This window comes from Poecilia formosa, unplaced genomic scaffold (genome assembly GCF_000485575.1).
Source record: "Poecilia formosa unplaced genomic scaffold, Poecilia_formosa-5.1.2 Scaffold48, whole genome shotgun sequence".
Lineage (NCBI taxonomy): Eukaryota > Metazoa > Chordata > Actinopteri > Cyprinodontiformes > Poeciliidae > Poecilia > Poecilia formosa.
The window spans coordinates 584,469-611,365 of record NW_006799987.1 but is presented as its reverse complement, the minus strand read 5'-3'; the positions used below and the strand labels follow the sequence as shown (position 1 = coordinate 611,365).

At 36.8% G+C, this 26,897-nt stretch overlaps 1 protein-coding gene and 1 long non-coding RNA gene across 3 annotated transcripts; one reads left to right on the top strand and one right to left on the bottom strand.

Annotated features, from left to right (window-relative positions):
- The first annotated feature begins 784 nt into the window (after positions 1 to 784).
- LOC107836314 (uncharacterized) lies at positions 785 to 10,082 on the top strand. The gene is made up of 3 exons (XR_001662196.1): positions 785 to 1,588; positions 9,126 to 9,329; positions 10,005 to 10,082. It is a non-coding gene; the product is annotated as an uncharacterized LOC107836314 (long non-coding RNA).
- On the bottom strand, positions 3,807 to 24,964 carry rsf1a (remodeling and spacing factor 1a). Of its 2 annotated transcripts, none has more exons than XM_007552346.2 (18): positions 24,702 to 24,964; positions 21,817 to 21,908; positions 20,816 to 20,908; positions 19,805 to 20,141; positions 18,864 to 18,962; positions 15,431 to 16,321; positions 13,575 to 13,899; positions 13,288 to 13,486; positions 12,385 to 12,597; positions 10,010 to 10,114; positions 9,097 to 9,176; positions 8,325 to 8,373; positions 7,609 to 7,724; positions 7,448 to 7,512; positions 6,873 to 7,047; positions 6,582 to 6,799; positions 5,739 to 5,936; positions 3,807 to 4,791 (listed from the first exon to the last, which is right to left on the bottom strand). In XM_007552346.2, exons 1-18 carry the CDS (start codon positions 24,853 to 24,855, stop codon positions 4,079 to 4,081), a joined length of 4,122 nt encoding a protein of 1,373 aa, XP_007552408.1. In that variant the 5' UTR covers positions 24,856 to 24,964; the 3' UTR covers positions 3,807 to 4,078. The 2 variants fall into 2 exon arrangements, with proteins under 2 accessions (XP_007552408.1, XP_016527218.1); XM_016671732.1 differs by having other exon boundaries at positions 13,288 to 13,462.
- Positions 24,965 to 26,897: the final 1,933 nt, after the last annotated feature.

Here is a 26,897-nt window from a genome sequence, read left to right as displayed (position 1 = left end):
AAAAACCACCTTTTTTTTTTAAGTATATTTTGGGTTTTGACAGATAAGTCCTACAGCAGTGGGAGGCACACTGGGTGAAAGCAGACAGAAAAACCTACATTTTGATGTAAAAACTGTACATATGGAGAAGATGTTTCTGAATATTTCACAGGGTCTGAATCCTTCACGGAAAATCAAAAGAAAAATTTTTTGTAAAACTTCAACTGCAATTACGTAAAAAAAAAAAAAAAATTCAGGCAGAAAAAAAAATCCAACTTCCTGTGATGTCTGAGTGAATCTCAAATACCGGCTGGCTATTTTTCTACTTCTTTACTTAAAAAAAAAACATTACAGTCTGTAAACACTTTACAATTTATTGTCACTTGAAGTCATAGCTACAACTGTTTATTAGGGCCAGTTTACATAGAAAAAAAGGAGTAAATTCGCAAGAAAAAACACAGAAATTAATCTTAGAAATTTTTTCGAGAATTTTTTTAAGGTTCTAAAGGTGAAACTGTTTTAACTTTTGAAAGACAAAACATTTAAAAAAAAAATTCTAGAAAATATGTTTTTTTTTTGTTTTGTTTTTTTTTAGCAAATTTGACTTTTTGAGCTCAGGAATTTCTTTGTTTTTTCTGAAAAAGTTTTGACATCTGTCTAAAAATTAGATTTTTTTCCTCAAATTTTCACCGTTTCAAGCTTTTTTCCTCTTATCTTTAAAATTCTAAGATAAAATTTAACATTTGTCAGTTATTATTTGCAGATTTAAAAATTTTGGAGCTAAGAAATCTCAGATTTTTTTCCCAGAAAATTTCTGAGATTAGTATCAACATTTCAGAATTTTTTGGATATTTAATTTTTGTTATTATTTTAAATTTTCTATCAATTATGACCCTAATATACAGTTGTGCGTAGTCGCTGACTATTTTAAAAATATGTTTTCAGGTTTTTCTCAGCTCTGTGGGAGGAGCAGTGACCAGAAAGAAACATGCAAATATACCAACAAGGAAGAAAAATGTACTCCGGACAATTTGTTGCGCTGAAATGAAGGTAACAACGAATAATGTTTGCACTTCTACTTGTATACTGTATGCTAGAATAGAAGTATGTAGTGTAAGTTTTTACCCTCACTTTGTTTCATAAAAGGCAACGTAGAAAATTACATTTGTGTGGTTATTAATAACAGCGTCTCTTCCCGTTGAAAGCACAACTTCTAAAACCCATCTGACTCAAAGTACTGTAGTTCATCTCCAACATGTTAGAAGATAAATAATCAGGTTTTTAAAAGTTTTATTCCTTCCATCAGGACATGAAATGTTAAAAACCTATAAAAAGACAAGTAGTGTTCAGCTCTTTCAGGCTCAAAACACACAAAAATAAAACGTAATCATCTAAAGTGTGTCTTATTTTTTTTCTGAGAGCACTTTTTTTTTTCCCACGGCAGATTCTCAAAGAAAACAAGCAAACTGCTGAAAGCCGATCGATCTAAACTCAGCGCTCGCAGCAGCAGCAACCCTCCTCCTCACCTTCTTATAGAAAATATAACACTATATTTTACAAGAAGACTAAACAGGACATCTATTATCTTACAAAGAACAGCGTACAGACAGTATGTACAGCAAACATGGACCTCCAGGTCGACGGTTTGTGAAAATAAGTAGCTGGAAACTGAAAAACACTGAATCCAAATGTTTTAAATGAAATGAAATGGATAAGGGGGGATATATTTGCTGTATAATTCAGTTTTGAAGAATAAAATATAGCAATTAAACAGTGCTTTGCAAAAGTATCGACAACACAATTTTAACTTTCTCAAGATTTCTGTCGCATTAGAACCACAAACATCGATGTTTTTATTGGCGTTTTCTGTGATGGACCAACGCAAAGCTAGTGTAAAAAGTGTATAAAAAAAAATTCTAGCAAATTTGCAACTTTTCAAACTGAGAAAATCTTTTTTTCTAATAATTGTCTCTTTTTAATTATTATAATTGTTTTCATATCTTCAATCGACCAAAAATGGTGTCATAAGTTTGTATTTGGAAAATGCGCTTCACGCTGTTTCTGGTTTCTGTCAGTGGAAACATAAAAAATTTAAAAAAGTTTAACTCTTTAAAGACATCAGAGTGTATCAGGATATTACGACGAACTATTGGGACCATTATAGAAGAAGAAAAAAAAATGGACGTGAAGGAGTAAATTTCTGCAAAAAATTAAAAAACTTAAGTTTTGAGATTATTGTTATAACTAATACTACTACTATAACTGAAATTTTGATAATAAAGTCAAAGTATGAGGAAAAAAAGTCAATATTTTGAGTTGCAATATGAGAATAAAAGCATTCTGAAAATAAAACAGTGCTACATGAATAAAGTTGTATAAGATTAAAGTGGAAATCATAGAAGAATAAAATCGTACTGAGAAAAAAGGTCAATATTTTGAGTAAAGTCGTATTACTACAACTTTACTGTCATAATTAAAATTTTCTTAGCCTCGCCCTAGAAATCCTTCATACAATTACAACGTATTCACAAGAAACACAACTTGGTGTCAAAAAGTTGTAAATTTTCAAGGAAAAAAAAAAAAAAAATTCCACGATTAAAAGGTATAAATTTATGCTTATATTAATCTAGGACAGTATGAAGTGAAAAATTTGGTAAATGGAGTTCTGATAAAGAAAAAACCCAGATTAGCAGCTTAGACTGTGAAAAACACAAATTCACCACTTCATTCTGGCATTTATTTTCTACCGTAAATATCTGACTTCATACAGTCAGATAACATCCTCGTTTCAATATCTCACCTTTAGGTTGTGAACTTATTTTAAAAAAAGGTGTAATTTTTTGCAAAATTACAACTTTTTGATAGCCAGATATTTTTTGTTTTAATTTATAAACATGCAAATTTAATCTGAAAATTTCTGGGAATTCAATCCTCCATGACCCAAATAACTGTGATGTAGGAGACGGTCTGGAAATATGGAGCAAATGTTTTTGCCGAATAAATTGACCAAGAGGTTCAAATGCTAATGCTAATGCTAAACGGACACAGACCTCCCGACTCTAATTCCTTTTTCTCAGTCCATTTTTTTTTTCACAACAGAGGGTTTAATCGCTTTGTCGCCCAGTGTAGTCTAATTGTTAAACACTGTAAAAAACCCAAAATCTTAGCCAGTATTTTTGGTCTAGTTTCTAATGCAAATATCTTAGTTCAGTTTAAATAAGACAAAACTAAATTACAAGTAACTTTTCTGCAAGATATAGGAGCTTAATTAGTCAATAGTTCCTTAATACTGATGAAAACCTACAAGCAGATTATTTCACTTGTAACAAGACATTTTTCCAATGTTATAAGTAAAATATAATTAAGGAATTATTTACTTAAAACAACCTCCTATATCTTGCAGAAAAGTTACTTGTAATTTAGTCTTGTTTAATTTTATGTAATCTAAGATATTTGCACTAGAACCTAGATTGAAATTACTTGCTAAGATTTTGTGTTTTTGCAGTGAAAAATTTGTCTTTAAAATGTGTTGCCTAATGCAACGCCATGCCACACTTTTCAGATTTTTGTTCTGAAGAAAATGCTGGTCTATCAAAGAAAAAAAAAAAATCACACTGATGTTTGTGGTGAATGTGAAAAAGTTAGAGGTACAAATACAGAAAAACAAGGTGGGTGTAAAATAATAAAAAAAATACATAAAACAGTAGTTCTCATTACTTTAAACCTACTATATATATATACACATTTTTAAACTTAGCCAATAAAATACCAAATCCTAATAATTAATCACAATTTCCTACAAGCTTTTCGGGGTTTTTTTCCTCCTCTTCCCAGTTTTATTTTGGAGGATTTTGGTCGTCACCTCGTTGTAAAGAGTTCGATCCGACGCTAGCTGGAGGATTCTGCTACGATGAACCGACTCCGGGTTTTCAGCTCCGCCGGGCGAACGCGCTGCTTCGGTGCCGCCCGGATCCGTTTGTGGAGGTCGGAGGCGTTTAGGATTGTAGCGCTCCACCACAGAAGAAGAGTGAGAAGCAGAGAAGTGATGGCGGTTGAGAGGAAAATAAAAAGATTGGAGATTTATGTACAGAGTCGGCCATCATGACCGCGGGCTGTTCTGGGCAGAGTTCAATGAGTCCGACTGGCCTTCGTCATCCTCCTCTTCCTCGGTGGGATGCGTGGGGCCGTTGTGTCTCTCCCGTCTCTCAGCGTCTCTGGAGGTCTGGTGTCCGTTTGACGGAGACAGGCTCCGCCCCTTTTTCTGAGCGCCGCCATCGCTTTTGTGCTCCGACCTTTTCCTCTTTTGTCCTTCATCTTCGTCACTGCCTTCGTCGTCCGAATCGACGCGTCTGTCGTCGTCCTCGTCGTCGTCGGAGTCGATGCGGTTGAGTCTCTTGCGGATCGGCCGGTCATCTCCCGATGAAGACTGAGAATCGTCTGAGTCGGACTCGGACTCGTCTTCGTCAGTGGACGGCCGGCGTTTCTTCAGCATCTGAGCGAGGAGTTTGCGGCGCTGCTGCGAAAGCATCTCCCTCCTCTTCCCCCGGCCCATCCGCTCCGGATCGTCTTTGTCTCTCCCCGTCCTCCTCCTCCCATCATCGTCATCCTCCCTCCTCAGCTGCCTCCTCTTCAGCCGCCGCCCTCCTTCCTCGTCTTCCTCATCCTCGTATCTTTTCCGCTTCTTTCTCGTCCTGCCGCTCTGGAGTTCTTCCTCCTCCGCTCCTCTTCTTCTTCTCTTGTCCACTCTCCGCCGGCCATCTTCCTCCTCATCATCGTCGTCGTCATCCTCAGAATCTCTCGAGGAAGCAGAAACTAAAAACAGAAAATATTAAAAGTTATTCTAGTGAACTAAAATTAACAAAATAAAAACTGAAAACATTTTCGATAACTGAAATAAATGAAAACGGTAATTAAACAGAAAAACTAAAACTAACTGGAACTATATCGTGGGTTAATAAAACTAAAACTTTCTGAAATTATAGATGTAATATCCTTTGTTTTTGTATTTATGTATCTATTAATTAGCCTTTCAAATTTAGGTAAATTCGTTAAACCTGTTAAGATCATTTTGCTGGACGATAAATTGTCCCAGAAGTTATCGTGTTAAGCAATGATATTGTTGTTTTGTGACCAATTTCAAGTAATATAATGGTAATAATGGCATAATAATGCAAGAACTCATTCTCAAAGATTAATAAAGTTTAACCATGGGACTGGAAAACATTTTAAATATACAAAATAAATAAACAAAACAACAGAAACAAATAAAATTAATTATAAAGTCTCAGTAAACAAAACTGTTCTTCAAAAAAAGCATCAGATTGAAGATTTTTCATCCAGTTTTTGGTAGAAAGAGAGAAAATGCAAATGGAAATTATTGAATTTGTTTTAATTTATCGGGAGATTAATTAATTTATTGATTATTGCAACAGGCCTCGCTGTCAGCAAAATGGCGAAAGCAAATATTTGGAGAAAACTTCAACAATAATTGAATCCATTGTTTGGAAATATTATTTTCTACTGAGTATTTATTTCCCAACACATGTAAACATAAACACAATACTTCAACCTTTTTGAATTCTGAACCTAACAATTAACCAAACTGTGAAAAAACTAAAGCTAACACTAATAAAAACTAAACTGACACTAAACAATATTTGATTAATAATATCTAATAAAAACAAGCAAACACACTCATTAAAACTAAATGAAATAGACAAAAAAAAAAAAAACTGTAATGAAAACATAGCGTTGCTAACCGTCGCTGTAGTCGCTGGAGAAATGCTCCTTTCGCGGTCGGCCGCGCCGTTTCGCCGGCTGCCTTTTGGCCGACGTCCTGGAGTTGTCGGACGACTCCGACGTTTCGCGGTAGTTCACCTGCTGGCGCTGGCCCCGCCTCAGGCCACGCCTCTTCCTGTCCGCGTCGCTGTCCGTCATGTCGCTGAACCGATCCGAATCTGTTCAACAAAACCACAAAATACACGATAAAGTTCAGGACGGAAAACATTCAGGCTTCTGGGTTTTGTTTTAACCTGAATTTGGGTTCTGGATTGTTGGTTCTTGAGGGGCTGTGATACGTTTTAAAAGTTTCTTTGTTTATTTATTGTATGGAACAAATCCCGAATTAAACTTCCACAACAAAACGACAAGTATCAATAATATTTATATGTTTTTTTTTCTCATCATTAAATTGAAAACAAAGTATCTTTTGTTGTTTGCATCATTTTATTTTCTCATTTCTGCAAATGTTTTGTTAAAACTGTTACCAATCTTTTTTTCCAGGAATTACTGAAATATTTAAGAAACTCATAACTACAGACTATTTTTACTCATCTGTTATGTAATATTAGTTATTTTAGCCCTAAATTAAAGTATGATTATCGAATGAATCTGATTAATCACGATTAATTCAATTAATCATAATTAATCCGATTAATCATTTTAACCCTAATAATTTCTTACAATGAGAACAAATCAATGTTCTCAAAGTTTAATTTCTAAACTTATGCTGATTAATTATTTTAAAGCTTTATTACGCATCTTTAACAAGGCGGCTAATAAAGGAACTTAAATTAAAAAGAAGAAGAAGTGATGGCACCCACCCATCTCTACATCCGTCTCTTCCTCCTCCTCGCTGGACCGCCTCCGCCGCCGCTTCCTGCCCCGGCGTTGGGGCCTCCTGGGTTTGAATTTAGGCGTCCCTCTGGCGCCCCGTTTGGGACGCGCGCCTCTGTCCCAGCTGCCACCGTCACTGCCTGCATCTTCATCGTCCTCCTCGCCGTCGTCGGCACCCGAAGCGGCGAATTCTTCTTCCTCCGAGCTGCAGGATGAAAATCAGGAGGGATCAGACGAACGTCAGAGAGGAGGAGGAAGTATAAAACCGTGATGGCGACCTGTTGCTGAGCATGAACTCTTCTTCGCTCTCTATCGCCGTGCTGTCGCTCTCCAGGTCGTTCAGCCGCCGTCTCTTCTTGCTCCTGGCGGTACGGCTCTGGGTTCTGATTGGCCGCTGGTTCTCCTTCACGCCCTCGGACAGAACGGAGGGGATCTCTTTCCCCGTTTCTGCTCCTGAAACCCAGTTAAAATAAAAAAACTCAAAGTTTAGCTACATTCTGAACTTGGTCACTGGGCTTTAAGTAACAATACAACCACAAACCAGAAGTATTTCATTGGCATTTTATATGAAGGACCAACACAGAGTCACGTGATTAGGAAAGATGACCTATTATGCTACACAGGTCAGCATATGGCTCTGGTCTGTACAAAACATGTTCATTACAGTTTTTGCAAAAAATCTGATTTCATTCTGCTCAGTTCTGCCTATTCTGCTGTTTTTGGACTAGAGCTGACGATCTAGCAGGACAGCAGAGTTCGAATGGCCTAGTCAAAGTTCAGACCCAAGGTTTGTGGTTATATTGTGACAAAGGGTGTCTAAATACTAAATAATGCTCAGATATTGGGCTCTCACCACTGCAGAGATCCCTGATGTCCTCCTCTATGGCCTCATCGATGGCGTCATCGAAATCATCAAACCTGCACCAGAACCAGAATTTAACCTTCCTTCGTTACGGGTCACAGAACCCAAAATGACACAAACTCTACCTGACGTCAAACCAAACCCGCTCCCACCTGTAGCTGATGTGTTTTCTGGTCCTGGTTGATCTCCTCCCCAGGTTTTTGGTCTTTTTTGGATCTTTTTTCTTAGTAGATTTCTCTTCTTCCTCCTCCTCTTCCACATCTCCCTCCTAAGAAACAAAACAAATGACTGCAAACAAAATCCTCTTTAAAAAAATCCACTAAATGTGTAGGAGTGCACAGATAAAACCTGACAGCTACACTGAAAAAACACAAAATCCTACCAAGTATTTCTGGTCCAGTTTATAATGCGAATATTGTTGTACACACTTGAAATAAGACGAAACTAACTTAAAAGTTATTTTTTTAGCAAGATATAGGAGCTTGATTCATGTAATAATTCATTAATATCGATGAGAAAATACTAGTTCCACTGATAGATTAACTTTAAACCAAACATTTTAAAGTAAAAGTATCTGCCAGTGGAACTAGAACTGGGTTGCTAGGTTACAGGCTGGGCTTGGGTGGAGTTGCTAGGTAACGGAGCAGTGGAACATTCTACCAGTGGAACTTTTTACTTTTTATTAATATTAAGGAATTATTGACTGAAAACAAGCTCCAATATCTTGCTGAAAAGTTACTCTTATGTTAGTTTGTCTTATTTCAAGTGTAATAATATATTTGCACAAGAATTGTACAAGAAACACTTGGTAAGATTCTGTGTTTTTGCAGTGTACAGATTTACCGCTGCATGGCAGAATCAGACTTACAGGAATGATGTTCTCCACACTGATGCCGACGTAAACCAGCCGTTCCCTCCTGGAACAAAGGAAAACGCTGTGAACCGTTTTTATCAGTGGTGTTCAAACTTTTTGCACAAAAGACCAAAATCTCCAAGCTGAAAACACTCAGGAGCCACAATTTATTTGTATTTTTCTTCAGCTAAAAATGTTTTTTTTTTAAATGTTCCTCCTCTTCCCAGTTTTATTTTGAAAATTTCCATTTTTCAAATTTATATAACAGACAACACAAATATAACAATATAACCATGATAATACAAAGTGCTAAATAATTCTTTTAGCAAATTATTTTCTTTTTACTTGCTCAGGAACAAATAAACATGCATTTTAATTTAAAAAGTCTGAAAAGGTGTCTCCAAGTTGTACAGTTTCATAACTTGTTGGTCAAGAAATCAATTTTAGTTTATTCCAGCAACAAAAACGAGAATTGAAAACTCTTAACTGCATTTAGCCCATTTTGTGATAAAGTCTGTTTTTGGGTAAAAAGTTGGAGATTTGTGCTCACTTTGACTTTGAAGCAAAAAAGTGGAAAATACATGTTTTGTACTTAAAATATATTATCCAAGATAAACATTTGTTATTGAAAATCTCATGCAAAGAAACACACATCTGCAGCAGCTCCATTTGCTGGATGGAGTAAACCATTCCTAAACTGCATCCAAGGGCCACACAAAACTTTACCTTCAGTGCAATTTACAAATAAATAAAGATGCTAAAAAACAATCATATTTTGTTGGATTACCTCCGCTCTGCCCGTTCTTTTTTCTTCAGAGCGCTGTCCAGGTTCTGCAGCTGCTCCTCCAGTTTCTCACACAGCATCTTCTACAAGAACAACAACCACAAACCGTCAGACAGAAAATACAGATCAATTCGTCCGATCTCCTGCGTCCAGCCGTCAGCTTGTGGTCAAACGAGGGAAAACCTGCTAATGCAAAAAGCAAAAACATGAACCTTAACCAGAACTTAAAATTTAAGGTGAGTACATTATACGACACAAAACTGTAATTATAGTTTTTTAAAAACCTTTTTACTATTTCAATTGATTTCCAGTTTAAAATGAACAAAAAGTTTTGAATGAAAAGGCAGTTTGAACAAAAAAAAAAAAGATCTTGTAGAAACTTCTCTCAAAAGTTAATTTGCTAAACCATCAGCATCAATAATTTGAACAATAAACCTGAAATTAATAAGAATAAAACCAGAACTTTAAATTTGTTTGTATGAGTGAATGAAAGCATTTTTTTTGTTGTTGTTGTAACTCATTTTATATCATTTTCCGCTGAGTTGTTGATGCTGTAGCAGTTCATGTTACAGCAGTTACGACGAAGCCTCTGACTAAAGAAGCTCATGCAAATGATGCTCAAAGTTTTCTGTAATTTTCTTGATTTTACGATGGATCCCCAGAACAGAACCAGCCTTTTTAAAAGGGCAAGATCATGTGTTTCCCAGGCACATAGTTCCATTTATGTTACCTTCAGTTGTTATAGAAATGCTGTATATATCAAACATGACTTGCATTTAAAATTAAAAGAAATCTGACCCAGTAACAGATTAAACAAAGTACTATAAATGAATCACTAAATCTGTATGAAATCATAATTTTTCTGACTGATCAGAACCGTAAACATATAATGTGTGTGTAAATATTTCCAGCTCACATGTTGGCAAGGCGGACAGAACCATTCTCCATCTGGGATCAGCATGAGCGGCGGCCGCAGACAGGCAGTGTGGTATCCTCGATCACACGAGTCACACAGCAGGATCTGAGCAAAAAACACACAAACGCATGAGGAAATGCACTGGAATAACACACACTGATGAGAAAACGCCACAAATCCTGCGACCAACAAGAAAGTTTTTAAAAGCAAAAGTTGCCATTTTTTTGATTCAGGAGTTTCTGCTTGCGTAATGTGAATGGGGAGTCTTAATCTGTAACAGTGACTTCACTGTAAAACATTTGAAGGTGGTTTAACTTGAAAATAGAAATTCACCTTTAAAATGCAAGTCAACTAAATATTTTTGTTAACTCAGAAATTAAAGTTCACCAAGTTTATTTAGCAACAAGAAAATGTCTTAAGATTTTTCTTTAAGTTCTAAAAACTCATTAAACTACATTTGTGAGTTGCTATAACTTAATACTGGAATTTAAACCAAATAATTCTCAACATTATGGAAGTTAAGATAACTATTTTAAGATAGAAGATGCTGGACGATAAATTGTCCAAGGAGTTATTGGGATAAATGATAATATTGTTGTTTTGAAACAATTTTCAAGTTATATAGTAATAATATAATAAGGCAAGAAAACATTCTCTGTGGTCAATAAACTATAATTCCTAACAAATATTCAGCTCTGGAATTGGGAGACATTTTAAATATCCAAGATAAATAAACAAAACGACAGAAACAACAAATAAAATGAATTGTGAAATCTCTGTAAACAAAATTGTCCTCCAAAAAAAGGGGCTAGTTGAGACCAAAGGACCAGACTGAAAACTTTATCATCCAGTTTTTGATAGAAAATCAATAAATAATTCAAGTGAAAATTATTGAACTTGTTTTAATTTATCATGTGATTGAGTTACTGTTTATTGCGACAGGCCTACACTAAAATAAACATTTAGCCTAATAACTCTTTCATCTCCCTCACACAAGACACAAAAACCTGTCGCTAAGAACCCTGGGAAATAATGTTTTAACTGGTAACCTAAAACTACAAGTTGTACTCAACTCTTAGAGAATGTCAAAATTAGTAAGAATTTAACACAACTTACTACTTATGTTACAAACTCACATATTTAAGCTCAAAATCTAAAACTTGAGATTTCTTTGACTTGAACATTAAAAGTTAGTAGACAGAAGTGAATGTGGCTCAGATGTTGGGCTTATATATTGTGAAAAACAGCAGAACACAATGTGCTGTTTTTTAAACCAGTGATCCCCAAAGGCTTTACATTCCTAGTCTAACAGGATCTCTGCTATCAGCGCCGAACCCCAGGGCAGCTGTGGGAAGGACACAGACCAGTTATTCACTTTGTTGGTTCCATCTCTCTTTATTCGCCTGAAATTTTTTGCAAGGAAACTGATCAGGAATCTGATCAGCAAAGAGAAATACTTGACAATAGTAAACAAGTATAACAAAGTGCTTCACAAACGAACTCCATTAACCAAACTGACAAGCTGGAGAAAAACTATTTTCTGTTTACAGTTATGAAGCGTTTCCTTTAAAGGTGTTGACTGTCTTTCAATAACATGAATGGTTACATTGTTCATAATATGCAGAATTTAAAAAATATATAATTAAAATGTTAACATTATTTTGTGTTAGATGTATTAAATATTGACCGACTAAAGAAAACTGTGATTTTCTCACATAATTAAACTTAAGAAATATTTATAAATAATAAAACAGAAATCTCACAAACTGCTGACTGGAAAAATAAAAGATGGAAAATAATAAAAATATGTTAAACGCCTAATCTCCCATAAACAGAGACATCCTAAGTGCATAAGTCATACATAAGTAAGTGGATTCCTCTTGAAGGAATGTTAAAACTTTGCCTCATCTCACGACAGACATCAAAATCTACATTGCTTATTGTCGCCATGTTTTTTCCATCATCTTAACATCCTCGCTTTCACAGCACACCAGTTATTTTTAAAAGAGAAATTGACGTTGCTCCGTCACTCAGCCCGACTGAACGATGGTGAAACTCAACTTAAGGATCTAGTCGAGTGTTTAAATTTCAAAACAGAACTGCATAAAGTGCATTTTCCATCCCAAATCGGACTCTGTTCTGACCGTTTCTCTCTTCTATTCTAGCATATCTCCTCCATCTTCTATCAAACCCTATGTTTAAGGATGACCAGCGGCGCCCCCTGCTGGATGGCAGCCAAATTACAACATAAAAACAAAGGTCTCCAAGCATTAGTTAATAAATAGGAACTAATTTTAATCTAATAAATCATTAATCAGAAATTAAATGTAAGTTCCCAAAAAGAAAAATAATTAAAAAAAAGTGTGATTCTGTACCAGTTCGGGGTGGTTGGGCAGGCCACAGTGAGTGCAGGCATCCTCAGTGGGAATCTCCTCAGATTTACTCAACTCCTCCTCTGAGGCGCTTCCTTCTTTCTCCTCCTCTCCTCGTTTCTTCCGCCTGTCTTCCTCCTCTTCCTCCTCCTCATTTGGTTTGTGTCTCTTGGGGCGAACGTTGGTCCATCGTGGTCGCCCGTGCCTTCGTTTACCCTGAAAAGATGCAACAGAGAGATGAATAAAAAAGCAACAATTAAATGATCGGCCCACCAGGTCACGTCTGCATGTTTACAGTTAACAATAGCTGGTGCCAATTCAGCAACTTTCTTGCTATATTGAGCAACATTTCAGAGAAAAAGTATTGGTATCGATCAAAATCGGAATCAGAAGAGATCGGCCAGAAAACATCCCTAATTTTTATGCACTTAGTGGTTTATCATTAGCACAGCTAAGATTCTTATTTAGAAAATAAAGTGAACTTAACTTTTTGCCCACCAACTACTGCAAAATTTAGTGCAAACATATATTCTCCACGACAACCATGGCGGCCATTTTGAAAAATGCCCACCAGAGCAAAGAAAACACAAGATCAAGAAAATATATATAATTTCTATGGTTCAAAATAAGAAGTTCGACAACAAACACATTCAGCTAATGGCAGATGTTAGAATCCATGAATGCGATTTTTATGGGCCAAATTATGTAAGATTTGGCATCAAACATATTCATCTCTGATTAATATTGGCAAATTCTTTATCTATCCCGACAACCATGGCGGCCATCTTGAATTTTTCAACCCAAAGGTTTTTTTTAAAGCAAACCTTTGGGAACATCAGTGCCAAGGTCTGATCTTGTATCCAAAAGTTTGACATATTCAATTATCTTCTGCAATAGATGGGTTACCCTTCGCTTGCTAAATTTTCCAGCGGGTTCATGTTTTTGGTTCTTCGTTGAAGGTGAGCTCTGCTCCTCTTCGTCCTCTTCCTCATCCGCCTCTTCTTCATCCCTCGTTCTAGCAGGCGGTGTCTGTTTCTTTTGCGGTTTCTTTCTCTGGTTCTCTGCCGCCTTTGAGCTTGGCCTGCAGTTTGGCAAAGCAGATGATCTTCAAGAAAAAAGGTGCATATATGAGGGATGTTTAGTGACAATGAGCCGCAGCAGGAGATTTTGACTTCATCGTGATTTTGTCCTACCTGCAGATCCGTGCAGATCTCCTCAGCGGCCTCCCTTCCTTCTGCCCCTCTCGGGTTTTCATCTCCTCCTTTCCTTCTTTTCTCCGTAACTTGTTTCTCCGGTGCGGTGGGATCTTGATCTTCAGCCGGATTCCTTCTTTCTGGAGTTCAGAGGACGCTTCCTCCAGAGGAACCCTCTTCTGTTCCGAAACAAACCCGATCTTCTTCAGTTTGACGACGCTGACCAGCCCGCCATTCACCCCTTGTTCCTGCTGGATCATCTTATTCAGCTTTTCTGCTTTTTGAGGTTCAGAGTCTCCTTTTCCAGATGCTCCTGAGATTAACGCTGAAACAATTAATCAAATTAATTGTGATTAATCGATTACTGAAGTAATCATCAACTCATTTAGTAATTGATTAATCACTAACTGGAGTCTAGAGATTCAAAAAGAGCCATTTGCTAAAGAAAAAAAAAAAACATATTCAGAGCAGTAATTAAACCAAAACCATATATATATATATATATATATATATATATATATATATATATATATATATATATATATGATTTAAAATAAAACAGATTACTCTGTGGCATAGTTTTAGCTTCATTTGGTGTAATTCACTAAAGGAAAGCTAAATTATGGCATTTTTGGCAATAAAATGTTTCCGTTCTTATTTAAAAAAGGAATTTAATTTCTTGTTTATTTCACTGATGTAGAATCTTTTTGCAACATGGGTCAGAAGCCCAGAGTTGAAAGTATTCAGGGGTCATGTTTTTATAACTTGAAACTTACTTTTTTTTTTCTCGGCAATAAATTACACATGAAATATTTTAAAGTATGTAACTTTTATAAAAAATATATATTTTACATATTTGTTGAAACTGTCACCAAGCCGTGACGGTATAACCTGAGATGGATAATTTATTCATGTGCTAACAAGAAACAACCAATCAGAGCCAGGAGGCGGATCTTAGCGCTGTCAATCACCCTCCAAGTTTTCTGCTACCCTGCAGGTAGCATCGCTTGTCATGAATGCTAAGGCCAGTTAGCATAGCCACTCATGACGGCAGATGAAGAGTTTTCCTGTAATGGTAAGTTGTTTCTTTGCCATTAGCACATTTAGCAGCAGCAACATGAGGATGACTGACAGCGCTAAGACCCGCCTCCTGGCTCTGACTGGTTGTTTTTGACTGGGAGCGTTGCATTTGTTCAGACTGCAATCGACCTTTTCACAGACTATCTGTCAGTACTGCCCAAATAATCAGATTTAAAAAACTTAATCGTATGACAGCACTAATTTCTAATATTGTACAAAAAATGTTTAAGAGAATGGGTGCACCAATAAATCAGTCCCAGTTTTCTTAATTTTGGAAGATTGGTGATAAGTTGATCTTTACTTTTTGATGATCGGCCAGAACGCTGCAATCGGTGCGCTCCTATTTAAGAGGTTAAATGAAAAAAGTAGAATGTGCCAATTTTTATCTGATTAATTGGTAGAATAATCAGTTACTAAAATAGTCAGCGTGTGGGATAGATTTGTGGAATGGGTTAAATTATGAGATTAGACAAAGTACAAAAAAGGAGCTTATTAGAAAACATATTTAGGACGGGTGTCTCAAAGTCCAAAAATGTTATTGTTCAAATTAAAAATGTATAAATAATATTACATTTAAGGTTGAGAATGTGAAGTTTAAGTCTCATTCAATGTGGGGAGATTTAAATGTTTATAGGTTGATGAGGAGGGCAGGAAATCATCAGATCTTCTACCAGCTCCTTTTCAAACTTCACATCAGAATGAATAATTTTTTTTTTTTTCCTGTTTTTACTTTTGTCAGTTTGAAATAAATAAATAATCATAAGCTGCAGCCCTACCTGAGTTTATTCCAGGTTCCTCTTTGACTTTTCGGCTCTCCTCCTGCTGACCGCTGCCTTGGTCAGCCTTGTCCATTTTCTCTGCCGCCTTGTTGTTCTGGTTTTCCGCCATCTGGGAGGAGAAACCAACAGAATCTCCTTTTCTCTCTGTAAGATCCGGTTTCTGGTTCGTTAGAGGTGGGACTGGATGAGCAGGAAGTGTGGTGGCGGCGGCGGTGGCGTCTTGCTCAGGCGGCCCCTTCCTCACTAGAACCGACTGCCGGCTCACTTCCTCTCCAGCCTTCACGCCGCTTGGTTCCGACTTCGGCCCGTTTTCCTCCGGAGCTCTGTGGAGCTCAGACGGGCTGCGGATGACGCCGACGTGACCGATGACTCCGATCTGACCGATGACGCCGTTCTGCCCGTCTCTGGGAGGCGGGTGAGGCGCTCTCCCATTGGTCAGCTCCTGCCTGGAGGTGATGACCTGCTGCAGGCAGGACGCCGGGCTTCCTTGCGGTTCTAACGAGTTGATCGGCTTCCCGTCTCTCCCCCGACAGTCCTTGCTGTTGATCACGGAGGGATTGCAGACGATGATGCTGCTGCTGCTGCTGTTGGCGTTGCTCAGGTGGTTGGTCTGGAAGCAGCCGGCCAGCTTCAGGTCCCTCTTCTTCAGTGGTATTTTCGCCTGCTGGTTGCTCCGGACGGCGGCCCTCTCCGCTTCGTCTTCCTTGTTCAGCTTTATCAGAGCGGCGCCGGGCGCGATGAGGACGGACACAGCATTTTTAGGTCCGTCTGCGTCCCTGGGCTCAGATTTGATTGCGGTGATGGTGCTGACGCGATTATCGAAGGCAGCCGTCTTCTCCTTCATCTTGGGCTCAGTGCTTTCCTGCTTCACCTCCTCTTCCTTTATTACTGCAGAACAGTAAGGAGGAAACTATCACCCACAGAGAAACATCTCGACACAGTGCCTTGAGAAAGTATTCACACCGTTTAAACTTATTCAAAATTGACCTAGTTACTGTAATAAAAAAAACAATATTTCAACCTGTGAACATCTAAAAGAGGCATTAAGCTTAACTGAAGGCTCAGTTAAGGAGCACATTAATCTGATTATTAGAGTTCTTTAAATGGTGGCAGTATCATGCTGTGGGGATGCTGTAAGCCAATTGGAATATTTCAAATAAATGGAGAAAAATTATGCAGAATTCTGTCTCTACATCTGGCTAATGACACCATCTATATCAGGGGTCCCCAAACTACGGCCCGCGGGCCGCATCCGGCCCGCCTCCACATTTGGTCCGGCCCCCTGAACAATACCAGAGAGCATCCAGATTTTTTTTTCATTTATTGTATTTTCCGGTTTATATGTGAATTTTTCTTCAACCACCAGGGGGCTCTGTAGCAGGAAGTGTGTCCTGTAAACTGTGGGTGTTTTGTTTTGCATGGCGCATTGCTGCCATCTGTTGGACTTTTAGGGAATGAACTAGGGGTTGAACGACTACATATTTTTTAAGGTCGACTACATCATGATAATAGTCGAGTCGATGTCGACTAGTCGCGGTGACGTCATAGTGATGTAAGCGCAAACCGCTTCACAACTACTTGGAGGCTTTATCAGCTAAATTCACGGCTAATATTGACCCGCCTCCCGCTTTTACTCAGTCTGTTATGAGGAATTAAAGAGCAATAAACGGATCATTCTTCGTGAGCGGCGGAGAAAAGCTCGTTGCACAAAGTCGGGTCTGACTTTTGTTTTGTTTTTTTTCCAAACACCGACTGATGCTGATGATCTCTGGATAGCTGCACATTTAGGAGTCAAATTATCACACTGACCACAATGGTGCTTTTGGAACATCACAAACCAAACTTATTATGAACGGATCCCGTTTGGTTACAGTTGAATTCAACTGCTTCCTGCTGCTCCTCCTCCCGATGCTCCGCTGATCAGAAGCGGCTCTCTGAACCGACGTGCAGACGGCGGCAGACATCGCCTCTATCAGATCCTCAGGATGAAGCTTGGACTTAGTTTCCAGATGTAGTCAAACCTTTTCTTTACAAGAGACGCTGATCAGTTGGATGGATCAAAAAGCCTGACATCATGACGCGTTGTCGCACATTACTCCGGTAGTCTTTTTAGGATTTTTTCGGCACTACTTTATTTGACAGCAATCTGACTGTAAGGGGACGGAGAGAGCGGAGCGGGGCCTGGGCCCAGCGAATGGAGGACGGGAGTCGGACTCCTGACTACCGCGGGCTAAAGTCTCTGTATGCGGGCCGCCGCGCTAACCACTGCGCCGCGCAACGCCCCTATTGCGGTAGCCTGTGATGTAATTTACAGTTTCACTTTGTTAAATTATTTACATTTTTATACAATTTGAACTTTCTGTCGAATTCACCTAGTCCACCTTCTTTCATTTCCTTGGAAAAATCTGTTTTGTCATGTGATTGCGACTAGTCGACTGGCCCAGAAAAAAGTCATTGCAGAGAAAAGAATCGACTAGTCGACTAATTGGTGCAACCCCTAGAATGAACACACATGTTAACATAGGAGAAATTAATAAGTTATATATACTAGTCAGTCCCAGTCACCGTTTCACTCATGGTTTTTGCCCATGTGCTTCCTGGGTAAAAATCAATCCAGAAACGTTTGGGGACCACTGATGTATATGGTAAGACATGGTGGTGGCAGCATAATGCTGTGGGGAAACATTTTTTAAAGCTGAAAATGAAAGCCTATTAGATTTCTTTCGATATATGGAATGAAATTATGCAAAATGCTGCCTCTACATCCTCCTAATAACACAATATGTATGGTAAGACATGGTGGTGGCAGCATCATGCTGCGGGGATGCGTTTTTATTCAAGAAACTGGAAGCTAATTGGATTTATTTTGGTAGAAGGAGCTTGTTCTTAAGATAGATGGAGTTAACTTATGAAAAATGCTGCCTCTACATCCTGCTAATGACATCATATCTATGGTCAAACATGGTGGTGGCAGTATCATGCTGCGGCCATGCTTTATCATGCAGGGAAATGGAAGCTGATTATAGGAGTTTCTATAAGCATGTGTAATTTTTCTTTGAGTTCACAAATTTGTATTAATTTGTGTTGGTTTATCAGATAAAATCCTAATAAAACACTTTAAAGTTTGAGGTTATAATGTGATAAAATGGGACTAAGTAAAATTTTAAGAAATTATTTACTTTAAAAAGCTCCTAAGTCTCACTGTAAAGTTATTTGTGAGTTAGTTTTGTCTTATTTCAAGTGTACTAAAATATTTTCACTACAAACTAGACAAAAAAAACTTGGTTAAAGTTTGTGATTTTCAGATGGAGTCTGACCTTTACTGCAAAGTAAAGATAAACAATCTGACACTGGTAGTTTTAGAGTTTAAATGTGATTTTTGACAAGACAACATAATGTTATTCATAAGCAGTAAAAAAGAAACGCTAACCTTGCGTCTTTTCTGTCACTGGATTGGTCGTCTTGTTATCATTTTCTTCCTCTGAAGCTTTGGGGAGTTTGACGCTGCTGATTCTATCGTCTTCATTCGCTGTGGATTACAAACCAGAAAATATCCAAATTACATAACCTGAATCTGATTTAAGCCATTTTAATACAATCTAGTAAAGTTAATCAATAAGCAATAATTGAAATAATCGCCACCTAATTTATTAAACTCAATAATCATTAACTAAAATACAGACTCAAAATAAGAACATTTCCCTTTTTTACAGCCAAAACTGTACAAAAGTATTTACATTTAAGATTAAAAAGGAAAATTAATTTGTCTGAAAATAAACGGTATAATTTTAGTTTTATCTGGAAAAAAAAGTTAAATCTCCTATTGAGCACCTTTTGTTATCCAAATAATCAATAAACTCAAAATATTACCAGCCGATCAGCTTTACACTGTATTGATGTTAAGTCAAACAGAGTTTTTCATATTTTTTATCTACAGGTGCATTTTTGCTGCAAATGATCAAATGTTCACTAAAAAAATGCTGTTGTTGCAGACAACTCTCTTTTCTTGTTTTAAAGAGTTGAATCACTTGTTTATTAGCATTTTTAATATTGTATAAAATAGGATTAAGTGGTTAAAAATCTTCTGAATGTGGCAATTTGTTAAATCCAAGTAGTCATGAGAATAATCAATAAAATGCTTGATTACTGGAATAATCGTTAGCTGGAGCCCTAATGTAATGAGTGTTTTAATTTGAACTGCAATCCAACAAATTTCCTTTTTTAGTAGATGATTAAACATAACAGTGAAACTATTAAACTGTTTATTTACAATTAAACTACATTTCTATAGCATTTTTTTCACTTTTTACATAAAACTTTAAAGCACTGAGTTATTGTCTGGATAGTTACTCTCTGATTTCCCCGTCGTACCCATGACTCTTTCTGCAGGGCTGGCGCTCCTGGATCCAGCCTGGTTCTGGTTTTGGTCCTGATCCTGACTCTGACTGGACTCAATCTGAGCCTTCAGCAGCTCCAGAGCCTCGGCCAGGTCGTTCCGGGTCCGGACGATGCACTTCCAGGTGGATCCGTCCAGATCGTCCTGCTCCTCCGTGTAGAGCCGGATGTTCTGCTCCTGGTCCAGCTGGAGCCAGTACATCAGGCCCTGCTGGTCCCGACCGACGGGCTGCAGACGCATCTTCTCGGGGTCCTCGTCGTTGACCACCATCTTGAACTTCAGGTTGTCATCAAACTGACACTCACACAGATACTAAGGGATGAAAAGCAGGTGGAAGAATATGGTACATATTTAACCATGTATACTTGAGACTTTAAGGTAGGACTTAACGATTAATCACGATTAATTGATTATTCAAATAATAATCAACTAATTTGGTAACTGTTTAATCATTAACTGAAGTGTACAGACTCAAAATAAGGCAATTTGCAGAAAAAAAACAACCCATGAAAAGCAGCAATTAAACCAAAACTGCACAAACAATAAGTACATTTTGCAATTAGGATGAAAAAAATCTGTCCCACCCAGAACTCCTCTGATAGTTTTAGCTTAACTTGGTTCAAATTCTGTAAAAAAAATCTAATTTCCTATTCAATTATTCAATGGATAATCTAAAAAATAATCATCAGATCAGCCCTACACTCTATCGATGTTTAGTTTTCACGTTTTTTTCACAGCAGACACATACTCTGCAGCAAATGATCAATCGTTTACTAAGGCTACAAAACACTTATTTTCTTATTTAAGAAAGGAAATTAATTTCTTATATTAATCTTTTAATGCATAATAAAATCTAAATGAAAAATCAGAAGAATGTGGCCATTTATTTTAGTTGATTAATCGTCAAGATAACTGACTGATAATTTATTGACAGATTAATCGATAACTAAAATAATCTACTCCAAAGGACTGTAAAAACATCTCACCTTGAGGATGCTCGACTTGCACTCCATCGACATCTCCTGGTAACCTTTCTGCTCCAACTCCCAGGCCCATGTGCTGTTCAGCTCCTGGCAAACCTAAACAACACAACAAGTCAGTTATGTCTGAACTGAATCACAAAATCCCACCAAGTATTTTAATCAAGTTTATAGTGTAAATAAATATCTTGATACTCTTTAAATAAGACAAATTACAAATTACAAGTAGCTTTTCAGGAAGATACAGGAACTTCTTTAAAGTGAACAATTCTTGAATATCAATAAAAAGTAGAGCTTAGACGATTAATCGGATTGAACGTGATTAATCGGTTATTGAAATAATTGTCAACTAATTTAGTAATAAATTAATAGTTAGCTGAAGTAAATAGTCTGAAAAAGGCAGTTTTTCTGAACACCATCAGATAATAATTAGACTGGAACTATACAAAAATATGTACATTTTCCATTTAAGAAAAAAAACAACAACTTCTTTGTAAATATTTTCTACCCAAAGCTCCTCAAGAGGCACAATTTTAATTTCACCTCGTTCAAATTCTGTAAAAAATAAAAATATCTCCTATCTCACCTTTTCCTGTCCACTCATTAATAATTAACCCAAAAAACTGCATTGGAGTTAAGTCAAGCAGAAAGAGTTTTTCACATGTTGATGTCAGAAGTGTTTATTAGCTGCAGATGCATCATTTGCTATAAATGGTCAAGCATTCACTAAAGGATGATGTTATTGTATTTTGGGCAATAGTATATTTTCTTACTTTATAAATAAATTAAATTGTTTGTATTTTTAAATTTTTATCCGAGTAATCACTAGAATATTTGATTACTAAAATAACTGTTAGTTGCAGCCCTGATACAAAGTACATCTTGTTTTCTGTGTTTTATCTAGTTTGGAGAAGAGTAACTTTTGTGGTGATTCCCACACAGTTAACACAAACTGTCTGGTGACATCAGAAAGGAGTTAAATGAAAACACATGAGCGATCTTCCTACCTTAGCCAGGTATTTTTCCCAGCGGTCGGTGGTCACGGACCTCCCCAGCTTTCTGAGCAGCTTCACATGGAGCTCCACCAACGGTTTAGGAACTGCAAAGCAAACACAAGAAAAGAAACTGCTTAAAATCTGCTGAACATGAAAAAACCTCTGCTAAGTGCTAACAAAATGTTGTTGTTTTTTTCATTTTATGAATAAATATAGCAAAATATAAGTATAGGATTTGAGGCAAGTATGAGTTAAAATAGAGTTGTTTCTTTCCACTGTTACCACAAGCTTGCACAGAACAAGAGATTGCTGAAAACTCAGTGTCTCCAAGCTGTTGCTTTGGTGTTATAAGATAGATCTTAAAGAAACTGGCAGAATTTGATCGCAATGTTTTATAACTAGTCAAATTGTAAAGAATGCAATCTAAATTTTACATTTTTCATGACAATGGATTCGTCTGATTTCCTATTTCTGTATTTTAATTCAATCTGATTGTCTTATAAAGATGATATTGTTTTTGGGCACTGTTTTAATAAAATGAATTGATGTGGAAACCACTTATTACTTCACAGTTAGTAAGCTACAAGTGGCTTCTCTTTAACGGGACAAACTGCAGACAATCCTGAGCAGATACCAGACTAACTAACCAGTTATTATCAGTTTGTTATATGTCTACAAATTAATAAATACATGAGAACTACTTTCAAACAATAAATCTCACATAAAACATGAATATAAACAGAATAATCAATCAGTTTTAATAGCATTTTTCAGCATGTGTTTTCCCCTTTCTTAAATGCTATTAAGCCATGTTATTTTTACTCAAGGTTATCAGAATCCTAGAATAACGTGCTGCTCCGTATATACTGCTACATCTAACAAGGACAGGATTTGTTACTTTATATCCAATGTTTTCAAGAACCACCACTGGTATTTACCTGCTTTCAATTGTACTCAGAGTGATCTATGATGAAGAGGGTTTGTAAGCAAGTTTTGACTACTTACTAAGTAAATATTACTCAAAATAATTGTAATTTAGAGATAAAAAAAAAAAGCCGAAACAAAACAATGGAGCATATTTACACCCCCCAATGAAACACCAAACCAAGAGACAGAGACCTAAAATTAAATGCTTGTGGCTATTAAAGCTTCTTTTCATCCGACTCTAAAGAGGAAACTTGTACGCATTCAATTACTAAACTAACATATTTGCATATAAAAGCTATCTATGCATTTATTGTGCGGAGATATACTGAAATACAAGCTGCCAGAAGTGCTAATATACTATTTATTACAGAAGCTAACAATGAATTTGACTTCAGGTGAGCTCCTGGTTTATTAATGGATAAAAGGTTTGTTGTTGTTGTTGTCTCTATCTTTTGTGACAAAACAACATACAATAATAATAATAATAATAATAAGCCTAGATACTGCTTTGTTCTGTTTTGAAACATCTTGACAGTCTGGTAACTTAGAAACCTCATTGTTTAGTGATGTGGTCCTTAATTTGCAATGTTTGAGAATCACTGATTTACATAATTATCACTCTAAAGGTTAGAATACATCAGAATCTGAATCAACTTTTACTGGACAAGAATGCGTGCAAGATTATGACTTTGGTTTTTAAGCGCTCACAGCGTCCAAAATATAAATATTTAGAAATTATGAAAAATAAAATGAGGAAAACATATGTGAAAACACATGTACATATGTGAAGCTGTTTTATGCTTTTTGATTTGCTTATTACAGGTTATACTAAATTATTATCACATGTTTTGTTGTGTAGTTTATTTTGAGATTTCTTTAGAATAAATATTTGTATTATTTGTCTTTAGATTAATGTTATTATACATAGATCTACTATTCTTACGTTGACAGTAATAATAACAAAAGGTACAATGTTACAACGTTCCTTAAAAACAAAAGAATTAAACAAAATCAAACTAAAAGGCTACTATGGGTGGTCTGTTGTGAGGATGTCACGGAACATTTAAAATGTCAGGAAATTCCAGTTTTCTCTAATGACACGCTAACCCGTAGTCTAATTTCTCAGTTTATTAGCTTAGATTACGAGCCAAAACTATTAGGTCGAACATCCACATGTATGTATGACTCTTAATAAGGACTTTCTAACTAACTGTGGTGTTGTAAAACAGCTACAAACCTCTAAAAACGCATTTTGCAAATATTCGACAGAAATCCAGCTAGCTTGCTAGCCAGAGGTTAGTGCGCAGGCGCAAATTGACTGCCACTTTACCCCTCTTCCAGAAAATAACATCCAATGTTCCGAACGAACATGGCTCTTTAGGGTCTGACAGCCACAATAAAATGCCGACCGCGGTGCGCTGTTGCCCCGCAACACACCGGGAACGGTTGTTTTCATGTGGTTCAACTGCCTGCGAGACAAGGCCGGTGAAAAATTACACCTGACAAGGCTCCGGAGCTAACCGGTTGGCTGTGTGTGGTCACTCGGCGGAGCTGCATCATGGCTCCCAGTCCAACTTTAATAGATCAATCTGTCGGCTCTGACAACATTATCCTCAGCTCCTCACTAAATGGACCGAGAAAAACATGGCGCCACATGTTGTGCTCCCTAGTGTGCCCGTTTCCCCCCAAAGTTTAACCTGAACGACACCTCACAAAACTCGGGGTAAAACTGTCAGACTACCCTGGAAAACTGGCTTCGACCCGGGCCATCCCTGGTAATAACGGTCCCGTTAAACGCTAAAGATCCAGCGGTGACGCTGCTCAGTCGGGTTCAGAGACAATACCACATTTTCCAACGGAGTCCAACAACATCACGATGATGAAGGTACCAGTGGTGGTACTGGCCCCTTCGCCTTCCAGTGTCGCAGCTTCCCACCACTTCTTTCTGCCAACCGCTACCGAGCGCTCACCTGCCGTCGTGTCACGCAGATACCTCTCCATCTGCGGGAAAGTCAGCTCAGGGAGGTCCAACGTTGCTCCGTAGCGCTCCAGAAACGAACATACCTCCGCGAAGCTCGGGCAAAGCGGCGGGCCAGAGCTTCTCACCACCGCCGGAGCAGCCATCTTTCCAGGCGGAGAGAGAAATGTGAGGGGAGGGTTCGCCACTCGGATGCGACTGTGCGCGAATGAAATGAATGGAAAGGCAATGGAGGATCTACCGGTGTAAAACTACACAACGGAGATCAAAGGAACTTCCGGAATGTACTTTCAAAATAACACCATCTAGGTGGATAAAATAAAATAAAAAATAATATTTAACAATATTTCCGAACCTACATCAAACAGTAAATTAAAAATTAATAAAGATCAAGCAAGTATGATAGAAAAGAAGGCATAAAAATGGGAAAATTGGATAACTCAAAACAAGGGATTGATCTTGTTTCGCTATTGTGGTTGTTTTGAGATTTCTTGCTGTGAAAAAGTGCAGATTGTCAAGGTAAAATGTTTTTAACAAAACGAGCTAACCCAACAACATCGTTACAAAACCAAAAAGCACAGTTTCCGAACCACTTCGACAAAAATATGTACATTAAAATAAAGCAGTTATGACAGGAAATGTAACATAACCTGAACAACCTTATTGTAAAATTGGTATACAGATCAGGAGAAATTTACTGGGGATGGATTATTTTTTATGATAATTTAAAATGTTTTGTTCTAAGAAAATATATCCAATGATCAATTGTTGAATTTTTTATCTTCTTACACAAAAACACATATGTTTGGTTGATTTTAAATTAAAACCACAATTACTTCATTAATTTTAGGCTTTGTTAATAATGTTAACCTGCTTTTAAACTATAAATAATACTCCGTTATTTTATTTTTCTTGAACTAAGCGTAACAAATTAGAGGTACTTTTTGGAGCTTTATTTCTAAATCCAACTTCGAAACTTCCGGGAAAAGCGTAGTGATTTTTTTCCAACTTGATTGAGGCTCAGAGAAGTTTGGGAGGACCACAGAGGGCACAGCGAGAATGCCCAGAATTCATCGCGACTGACTAACATCAACAACAAAATGGTTTTGGTTTTCATTCCTCAGATATTTCCACTCGGAACTTAGTGGCCCCACATGTTCACTGATTCACTTTACATCCTGTTGTACGTGTGGACAGCGCATGAAAATGCATTTACGAAATATTTCCAGTTAAACTCTAAAGCCAGATGTTGGCATGTTTTAAGGACAGGCAGTCACTCTGACTAACATGATGCTACCTTAAGGGACTGTAAGAAATATAAATACAGAGAAAGAAATCCAAATTTTTGCTCCTACTACTAATTAATTATGACTACCGAGTTAAATTATTTTAAAAAGGCGGATATTAGTACTTCATTGATTCGAGTTTATGGGAAATCATTGCAGCTAAAATTTAGCTTTCTTGGTTTTTATTCATATTAGCATTATTATTATTATTATTTTTTTTTTACCAAACTTAATTTTATTCTTTGTTTTATCATTTGTCTACCTGTGAGGTTGTGATTGTTGTAAAGCACTTTGGTCAGAGATGATGTTGTAAATGTACTACATAAATAAACTTTGACTTGATGTGAATTTGTAGTTATAACTTTGAATTGCCTTGTTGCTGAAAATGTGCTATATAAATAAAATGACCTTGCCTTACCCTAAAAGTTAAGAGCTAATGATAATTTCTTAATTATAAGCTCTTAATCAAGAAATTAATTTATACTTAATCAATTAATTTCTTGACAAAATTTTAGTGCATAGTTAATTTTGTCAGTCATTTTTACTCTTGAATCTTAATCTTCAGTGATTCATAAGTTTTAATAATAATTATATCGACTGTTATTGTTGACATTTGTTCACAAGTTAAAACCTGGTTTCTAAATTAGCTTAGATAACATAGAAATACAATTATTAGATGAATTATATAATTTTCATTTTTGCTTTAACTATTGTGTTTTTTTGTTGTTGTTGTTTTTATTAATCAATCAATTAAATATTTGTTTATTTTTCTCTTGTAAAAGAAAAATAATTCTTTTGTAATTTGTAGTTCAAATTATAAATTACAGAGTCGCATTAAACACGTCATAGTGACGTCAAATAGATATTTTCGGTGTGTCCGTGAACGCAGCTGCTGTATAAGA